The 10,000-nt window shown below is 43.9% G+C and overlaps 2 protein-coding genes across 3 annotated transcripts in view; one reads left to right on the forward strand and one right to left on the reverse strand.

Moving 5' to 3' along the window:
• dock2 (dedicator of cytokinesis 2) overlaps positions 1 to 10,000 on the forward strand; it is an 83,790-nt gene that overhangs the window by 43,611 nt on the left and 30,179 nt on the right. The window contains exon 26 of the mRNA XM_077005808.1: positions 1,220 to 1,315. Within this exon, the coding sequence (XP_076861923.1) occupies positions 1,220 to 1,315 (96 nt within the window). The remainder of the gene's footprint in view (positions 1 to 1,219; positions 1,316 to 10,000) is intronic.
• The window catches only part of insyn2b (inhibitory synaptic factor family member 2B), a 20,557-nt gene continuing 11,436 nt past the window's right edge, over positions 880 to 10,000 (reverse strand). For both annotated transcript variants that reach the window (XM_077005809.1, XM_077005810.1), the window contains exons 3-4: positions 8,339 to 8,413; positions 880 to 3,769 (exon numbers count right to left, since the gene is read on the reverse strand). In XM_077005809.1, the coding sequence (XP_076861924.1) occupies positions 3,604 to 3,769; positions 8,339 to 8,413 (241 nt within the window). In that variant the 3' untranslated portion in view covers positions 880 to 3,603. The remainder of the gene's footprint in view (positions 3,770 to 8,338; positions 8,414 to 10,000) is intronic.

The raw sequence follows: 10,000 nt of genomic DNA on the forward strand, positions 1-10,000 counted from the left end.
TAGGCTGCCGGGCTGAGAGGGAGCTGTAGTTCTTGTTCTCTCCAAATGCACCTTCCAAATGTGTCGCCTCAACAGATCCTCCCGTCCACTTCTCTGACTTGGAACTAGACAGCAAGAAGAGTAAACAGGGAAAGTAGAGCAGGGGACCAGGAAAAGGATTTGGGATGTTTTGATGACACCCATGTACTTTGATTCTATGTCAGTTGGGGGTGAACGGCCGGCTGGTGTGTGGATCCCCTGGGCCTGGCTGTGTGGAGTTGCCTGTAAGCTCACATCAGACCTAATTCTGAGAGTGGCTTTGGGGAACTGTCAGTTGTGCAGGTTTTCCAGCTGTTTTCTCGAGGTGGTTACAGGCAGAGCACACGACAAGCCTCCAGACGTCCACAGCTCAGACAGTTGCTTTAGTCCAGGTCTGAAGATTTTGTTCTTTTTAGGAAAGCCACATTCGAAGGCAAAAGGCAAAGTGGCAGAGGCAAGACACACGCATGTGAACATCACCGTCACCGTTGCGGGACGCCAACTCTTGTCTTGTCTTGGTGACATTCTCTGAGGATGGTGCTCCCTGCAAGAGAAGAGAAAGAGAGAGACACACACACATACACACACACACCTTCTTACTTACTTCAGGTAGAGGAGATAAGAGTTTCTCAGCAACAAAATAGAGGACAAGAGAGAAAGTAACAACCTATAGGAGACAAGGAGAACAGAGGCTAAGCTTCACATACACACACACACACACACACACACACACACACACACACATATTGGAGTCGACTTTCACAAATGTGTGCATGATTGCTTGTGTGATTGTCCTTGCATGTGTGAATAAAATAAAATCTAATTGAATACAGTAAAATGTCACCTTATAGTTTTCTTGAATCGAGCAGCTTTTGCTCTGCCTAATTCAAATATTTTTTCTCCCTGTCCCTCCACGCACAAGCTAGAAAGTCTCACAATTTATCATTTAAAAAGTGTCTGTCTCGTAGCCATCACTGGAACGCGGGGCTGTCCTCATGACCCACCCAACACCATCTGGAACGTCTTTGATCGGCACCCTTGTGCAGTGGTCTTTGGGAAGAGACCTTTGAAGGGGTCATTTTCTAACCCCTGACACAGACTGGCAGTCTGCACACGGCAATGCGCTGTGAGTGGGTCAATACCGTAGGTGTTATCTCTCCCTCATCCTCTTTTTTATCTGTTGTTCTCTCTCTGCTTTTAGGGAGAAACTTTTCAGCATGTTCAGGACATCGTAACATGTCTGCTGAGGACAATAAACCGAACAGTCATCATCATGGGACGAGAACACGCCCTCATCGTGAGTCCTACAGCATTCCTATTGGTCCTCTTCTCTTCTCCTCTCTTCTCTTATCCCCATCATTTTTCATCTGTTTGGTTTCCCTGAAGTGTTTTTTTTGTCTTGAAACACCCACATCCTCTGAGACGAGGAGAGGGGTGACTCCTGGAGTCCTTGATATAGTTACTGCTGTCAACACACTGATTCACCACAGAACCTTTTACCAAAATAGAAGAAACGACTCATTTCCTACCCTGCTTTCATCAGTGAACTGGAAGCGAACGCTGCATCAAAATACACATTTATTTATATCATCCCAAATATATCAATTACGAACATCAGCGATATCAGCTAAAGGGGTGCAAGGAGAGCTGGTGCATAATGTAATTTTAGCCTATTAAAATAGCAATTTACAAAATTACAGTAATGATGGTGTGTTTACATTTGAAACAGTAAAACAGTGGAAGACTAAAAGTGTGTGTGTGTGTGTGTGTGTGTGTGTGTGTGTGTGTGTGTGTGTGCGTATCTGTGTGCTTGTGTGAGTGAAAGGCAAGGACAGAACACAGTTGTGCGTCCATTCCACTAATGAAGTCACATTGTGAAACTTTAATGGGTCCATGACAAAACCAGGTTCATATACGAGTCCAGTCTTTCATCGGAACGTCAGCGTGCCGCTCAATCACCATAAGTGCTTCCATATTACATTAGTCCTGCTGTGGGAGCAGCACAGGCAGTTGTGTGTGTGTGTGTGTGTGTGTGTGTGTGTGTGTGTGTGTGTGTGTGTGAGCAGTACTGAAGCGCTTAAACAGACTCATGTTTAATATCCAGGTCTCCAGTGGCTGACTGAGCTCTTCCAGACCCGCTCCTGGTCCATAGGTACAGGCCACACGAGAGCCAATTAATGATGTGTCTGGCCTAGCCATCCTAATGCTGGTCCTTCAGGACATGGGTGAGATGTCAAGAACTGAGCCTAGGCTGGATTAACTGCAAACTAATTGGAAGGAGTTTCAGATATCTGCATGAATACTTCAGTCAGGGACGGGACGGAGAGTCTATTAGTTGAGTATTTTGTCAATCAGTACAACGAGTGGAATTGATTTGATCACTGTTACCGAGGCGGGACTATTGACTGGCTGGAGTCTTTAACTGCTGGGTCTCCCAAGGCTTATGAAGTCTCCTGAGGTTTGAACAGAAATGCGTTTGCTGCTTCCTTTCCATCAATGTAGAAGAGATTGACACTGAAATAATTCCTTTGAGAAGTGAGGAGAGTGAGGGGGGTGAGGAGAGTGAGGAGAGTGAGGAGGGTGAGGAGAGTGAGGAGGGTGTGTGGAATGAGGGGTGAGGAGAGTGAGGAGTGAGGAGGGTGTGGAGAGTGAGGAGCAAGGAGGGTGAGGAGAGTGAGTGGGGTGAGGAGAGTGAGTGGGGTGAGGAGAGTGAGTGGGGTGAGGAGAGTGAGTGGGGTGAGGAGAGTGAGGAGGGTGAGGAGAGTGAGTGGGGTGAGGAGAGTGAAGGGAGTGAGGGGGGTGAGGAGAGTGAGGAGAGTAACGATGGTGAGGAGAGTAAGTGGGGTGAGGAGAGTGAGGAGGTGAGGAGGGTGAGGAGAGTGAAGGGGGTGAGGGGAATGAGGAGGGCGAGGGGGCGAGGAAAGTGAAGGGGGTGAGGAGAGTGAGTGGGGTGAGGAAAGTGAGTGGGGTGAGGAGAGTGAGGAGGGTGAGGAGAGTGAAGGGAGTGAGGGGGTGAGGAGAGGTAGGAGAGTAAGGGGGTGAGGAGAGTGAGGAGGTGAGGGGAGTAAGGAGGGTGAGGAGAGTAAGTGGGGTGAAGAGAGTGAGGAGGTGAAGAGGGTGGGGAGAGTGAAGGGGTGAGGAGGGTGAGGGGAGTGAGGGGGTGAGGAGAGTGAGGAGAGTGAAGGGGTGAGGGGAGTGAGGAGGGTGAGGGGGTGAGGAGAGTGAGGAGGGTGAGGGGGTGAGGAGAGTGAGGAGAGTGAAGGGGGTGAGGGGAGTGAGGGGGGTGAGGAGAGTGAGGAGAGTGTCTCTACTGCTCCTGAGGCAGATGCGCATTGTTCATGAGATATCAAAGATCATTCTTGGCAGGAGTTTAATATCCACAAGCTCGTTTGCGTTCATAATCATAATATTTTATAGACGTTACATATCCTTAGTATTGCTGGTGTAACTCAAATATTTTTGACAACAAAAAGCCACAAACTCACAAATCTGTCCCTTGGCAACCAACAGGCAATCTGTAATTGGAATGCATAGTTCCTTTTGCTGTACCAGTGATGCTCCTAGCAACCGTTGTCTTGGTGTTTGTTACAGCCACCAGAAGCACTTCTTGTGGAATTTCTTGACCAGATTTCTGGTTCGGGGTCGGGAGGCAGTGGCTTTAGTGAGGGGGGCCGCGGTATCACACTCCACATCCAACGCCTCGAGCACATTCTGGAGACGCATCTCCTGCAGGCGAAAATCATGCTCAACACTAGAGAGGGAGAAAGGGAGGAAGAGAGACAGAGGGAGAGAGAAACGGAGAGATCGAGAGGGGGAGGAAAAGAGAGACAGAGAGTGAAGGAGGGAGAGAGAGACAGAGAGACAGAGAGAGAGAGGGTGAAGATAATCAGATAATAAGATAATAAAGAGGAAAAGAGGAAAAGAACTTTGATGAAGAACTTTAAAGCCAGTGTAATTGTCTTAATAATTATGTTATGAATGCTATTTTTATCTCTGCCTTAGTTCTCTTTATAGTATGTTCTTGAACACTGGGGTATAGAAATATACACATTATGTATTTGATTTGGTAACAGTTTATACATCACTCAGCAAACTGAACCCTTCTGTAGTTTGAAGGAAGAGTGTCTAAACATATCCTGTCCAAACTCCAAAGGAGGATATGCCAGCCTGTTTGTTATGTCTGAGATAAAATGCAGGACAACAGAAACATGACTCACTGTGCTCTCTCTCACACACAAAAACACAGACACCACGCACAAAAACATGCGTACACAGTGGTCTCAACAAGCAGAATGCTTCAAAGATCTCTGGCCTGGTTTGAGGATTGTGAGGAGTCTCCCTCTCCCTCACCCATAAACCTTAATGTTTGTCTTTTTCAAATTTTTCATTAGTGCTGTTGGCCTTCACGGTCTTCCTCTTTGGTAGTGATAGTAAGGAATCATAAGGACCTATTAATCCCCAAAGGTCTGTGTGTGTGGTTTGTGTGTGTGTGTGTGTGTGTGTGTGTGTGTGTGTGTGTTTGTGTGTTTGTACATGCATTTGTGTGTGTTTGTACGTGCATGTGTGTTTGTACGTGCATGTGTGTGTGTGTGTGTTTGCGCGTGCATGTGTGTGTGTGTTTGTGTGTCTACTCCATTAAATGTATTTGCATCAGCATGAAATAAAAGGAAAGTATGAAATAGACTATTACAAACCAGAGAGAAGCCAACTGCTGTGGGGAATGGAACAGTGGGATACTAATAGAAAGAGGGGGAGAGAGAGAGAGAACAATCTTCAGATCTTCAGAGAGGTAGAGAACGGCCCTGGTTATAAGGAGTATATAGAAGGGATAAATAAATGATGAAGCTTGTGAGGCAGAAGAACATACACTCCTTCAAGAATTAAGAAAGATGCTGTAAAGCTGTACTGCTCTCCAGAGAGAGAGAGAGAGAGAGAGAGAGAGAGAGAGAGAGAGAGAGAGAGAGAGAGAGAGATGGTCCAAGAGAAACTTAAAGAGTATGAATGCAAACATACCTTCCTGATTTTGTATTCCCAAGGAAGCACACACTGAATGTTATTAAGGTGCAAGTATATGTATATAAACCGAAGACTTTAACATACTGTTTATTGTGCAGTGCTAATGAGTATGGGTACCTTTATATGTGTGTGCATGATTCTTTGTGTGTGTGTGTGTGTGTGTGTGTGTGTGTGTGTGTGTGTGTGTGTGTGTGTGTCTGTCTGTCTGTCTGTCTGTCTGTTTTGCCCATTTGGCTTCTCTGTTTTTGTGCAGGATTAAGCTTTAGTAGAAAAGCAGCCTCTCTTAATTGATTCCCGAGGCTTCACCTCAGTAGGGGTGTGTGTGTGTGTGTGTGTGTGTGTGTGTGTGTGTGTGTGTGTGTGTGTCTGAGTTCTCAGAAAAAAATTGCATAACAGAAAGAAAGGAATTGAAGGAGGACAGATGGAAAGATAGAGATGAAGGGGAGGGAGATAGAGAGATAGAGAAGACTTCAGTACAGTTTCAGGCAGACTTGTTAAAGGACCATTGTGATTTTTGTGCAGCTGTGTGTGTGTATGTCATGGGGCTTTATTTGTATTAATTGGAAAGGTGAATCTTTTATGTCATGTTAACAGCTATACAGAGAAGAACTTCCTTTGGTCAACATCACTTACTTTCTTAACCCACTCAATAAACTCTTATATTCTACAAACTCTTAACACACTGACTAGACTCATAGTTCACCTCATGAACACCTTGTGTGCTTATGGATTAAAGTATAAAAGATGAGAGTTCCAAGGGGGGAATTAGCTCTCTGTGGCAGATGCCTTGTGCGTTTGTAACAGGGGTCTCTGGAATTAATCCATACTTGCTTATTTAATTAATTTTACTTTATTACCTTAAGCAACTGCTTCTGACTTTTATTGTGCTTACCATTTGGGTTTACAGAATTTCAACCACATTCTATTAACGATTATCAATAAACCCCCTCACTAAACTCTTACTCTAACTAACTCATACTCTCATTAAACCCCTCACTAAACTCTTACTCCAATGAACTCATACCCTCACTAAACTCTTACTCCTACTAACTCATACTCTCACTAAACCCCTCACTAAACTCTTACTCCTACTAGCTCATACTCTCACTAAACCCCCTCACTAAACTCTTACTCTAACTAACTCATACTCTCATTAAACCCCTCACTAAACTCTTACTCCAATTAACTCATACCCTCACTAAACTCTTACTCCTACTAACTCATACTCTCACTAAACCCACTCACTAAACTCTTACTCCAACGAACTCATACCCTCACTAAACTCTTACTCCTACTAACTCATACTCTCACTAAACCCCTCACTAAACTCTTACTCCTACTAACTCATACTCTCACTAAACCCCTCACTATACTCTTACTCCTACTAGCTCATACTCTCACTAAACCCACTCACTAAACTCTTAATCCTACTAGCTCATACTCTCACTAAACCCCCTCACTAAACTCTTACTCCTACTAACTCATACTCTCACTAAACCCCCTCACTAAACTCTTACTAGCTCATACCCACTGCGCAAAGATAAGTTGAAACGACGTCTTTTCCAAGTCATTTTTGCACGTCGGATTTTGGTCCCCTGAAGGTGCAGACTGTGACGCTAGATGACGTCTTTTTTCCGACGTCTTCCGCACGTCGTGTATCGACGACCCCGGGACGTCCGGATAAGGGCCAATTCTAGTCCAAATGAAGTCTTGTGTAGGTCTTTTTTTGCATAAAACTTTGACTCCTTTTAGACATCGTTTTTATAAGCCTACCAACAGCTATTTCTAAATAGAGCTGTAATATCTTAGGAAATGCTTTTTTAAAACACAATTTCCATGGGGATTCATAGTTTCTGTGCACAACTAGTGCCATTTTAGAAGGTAGCATTTTGTCCTGTTAAATTTTCCTAGCTTCATTTTCGTCGCAGCAGATAACTGGAAACGTATACAAAAGTGTAAAGGTTCAAATCTGCTGAGCCTAACGAACTTCAGAAAGATGAACGGGAACAATAAACAGGTCCGCCACCTTCTGGCACCAGTTACACACGTTACAATTGTATATGCTTTACAAATAAATCACATGAATGGCATTTCCAATTTCTTTCCACCTTCATTTTTATTGATCACTGGCCAAAACGCCAACTTATAAAAGTAGTAATGTCTGTGGTAAATTCCATCCAATACGTGAGTAGCTAGCTAGCCTTTTGGCTAACGTTAAAACGTAACAAACCTTACAAAAATCCATTACAAAAGTACAAGGTAATTTGATTATATCTATTGATCTTTTACTACAACATATAAACATTTTAGGTTAACTTTTTGAGGTTTGTTAAAGACCAGTTGTTAATGTTACCTTGAAATCGCCAGTAAATAACTGTAAAAAGTAACGGATTTCTTTTTAATTTAAACTCCTCTAAATGCGTGAGGCAACTCGCTCGAGCTTTTTATGTAGGCTCACTTTTGTATCATAGTCAATTGATTGTATTTAACATCATGCATTAATAGTTATACATAAATTACAATATTTTGATAATACATACATTTTCTTATACGTGTCTACATTAAATAATGTATAATAATATGGATTTATTACAGTTCACAGGCTGCACCATTGAGGTTACATGGAGTTTTAGGTTGACGAGTCGAGCAAAGGTGTTTTCTCATACCGCTTTACTCAACATTTTGAAATGTTCATTAATATAAAAAAAAAACAAATATTATGTATCATGTACATTTCTGTACCCTTCTTAGACGTCTTCGTGACGTTGAAATTCCGATGTTCAAGTGTTTAACTGCATATCGACGTCCAAGTGGGGTCATAGTTAGATGTCCAAATAACGGACCTAGTTTGCACGTCGAGTAGAAGTCCAGAATTGGTCTTGGACCGACGGACGCAATATAGACATGATCTGCACGTCCATAAGACGTCTAATGTTTAGTGGGTAGTCTCACTAAACCCCCTCACTAAACTCTTACTCCTACTAGCTCATAGTCTCACTAAACCCCCTCACTAAACTCTTACTCCTACTAACTCATAGTCTCACTAAACCCCTCACTAAACTCTTACTCCTACTAACTCATACTCTCACTAAACCCCCTCACTAAACTCTTACTCCTACTAACTCATACTCTCACTAATCCCCCTCACTAAACTCTTACTCCTACTAGCTCATAGTCTCACTAAACCCCCTCACTAAACTCCTACTCAAATAAGCATCCTCACCCAAATTAGCCCGGCCTCTGGAAGCGCGTGTAATAAATGAGGTTATGTTAAGTTGGAGGGGACTGTGTGTTGTGCCGGTACCTGTAGATGGTGCAGGCTGTTTTCTGACACGTCGTGCAGTTGTTGATGTCCTGCCCAGTTCTGTACGAGCAACGTCTGCTTAAAACAATAAACAACCGTTATCAGCATCAGGTTGAAACATGAGGAAAAAATGTCTGTTTGGGGAAAACAAAACCCCAAATCAGAATCTTGAATGACAGACATGTTATGCACAGACACACTCTCAGTTGGTGTGAAATACACACACACACACACACAAACACACACATACACTGGTGGTGCATGCCCAGGTGTAGGATGCACACTCTAACCCCACATCACCCCCATTCCACCCCATCACACACACACTGCCTACAGAATGATTTTGGCACATAGAGTCACACACACACACACACACACACACACACACACACACACACACACACATACACACAAACCCTTCTTATCCACTATAGGCCTTGGATTGCAGCCTTCCAGCTTACAGCTGGGAAATAATAGCAGAGTTCAGCATGGCTGGCAGTGTGCTGAGCATTATGGAGCCTGTTTGGACAAACTGGCTAAGATTTGGAAACAAACTGCTGTAGGAAATCACGCGTGTTAGCAGGACCGGTGGCCATGTGAACCCAGCGCGGTGTGCTAGTCCAGCCCCAGGGCTGTTCTCCAACACCGGCACATGTCACTCTCCTTCACAGATGTTTTTAAAAGCACACGCTCTACACACTGTTGCACATGTCTTTTGTTCATTTCTAACTCACTGTAATCATGATTTGCAGGGCTCTCAAGTTTTGGATTCATGTCAGAGTGTGAGAGTTGTTGACGGGGGGTGGCGAACGTTAATTGTTGAGAGGCGGGGGGGTGGCGAATGTGAGTTGTTGAGCGTGTGGGGGGATGGGGGTTTGTATATCGCGATCGATCACCAGTGGAGGGCGACATAGATATGGATCAGAGGTAAATAAACTAGATTTTTTTTTCTCGCCGTGTGAAATCGGAAGTGTGGCGTGTGAGCGTGTGAAGACGGTCAAATGCGTGTGTCACATGCTCAATGTGTGAGACTTGAGAGCCCTGATGATTTGTGTTCGAGATGTCTGATTTTGACCATTACGGCTTTACATCTGTAGACATGTAGCTAAGCAAAACCAATATTAACCCATCATACTAATATTCTTTATCAAATGTGACAGCATGTTATTAGCGTACAGGCCTTTTACACCACACACACAGACACACACACACACACACACACACACACACACACACACACACACACACACACACACACACAGAGTGCAGTGGCGTCCATCAGAATGTGCTGAGAAAAATGGACAAGATGGACAAGGGTAAGCGATGGAAGGAGAGTATGTGGTAGACAGAAAGACCAGAAAAGAAGAGGTAAAATGGAAAGGTAAGAGGCAGATTGATGGTTAGCATAAAATAGGGTAAATAGTGACTGAACATGAGAGAAATAAAAGAGAGAGAGAGTGAGAGGGCAGACCAGAGCAGAGATGATGGAACAAATGTGAGAGAGAGCAATTTCTGTTGGGGGGGGAGGGGTTAGTCCAGGAGATTGCTGTGAGAAACCCCATTTACCAAAGGGAATTAAGGTCCATTTATATTGTAGAATACTGATTCAGATATGTAGTTGGAACACTGACAAGACACTATTGCCCCCTTGTTCCCTCTCCT

This window comes from Brachyhypopomus gauderio, chromosome 5 (assembly GCF_052324685.1).
Source record: "Brachyhypopomus gauderio isolate BG-103 chromosome 5, BGAUD_0.2, whole genome shotgun sequence".
NCBI classification, from domain to species: Eukaryota; Metazoa; Chordata; class Actinopteri; order Gymnotiformes; family Hypopomidae; genus Brachyhypopomus; species Brachyhypopomus gauderio.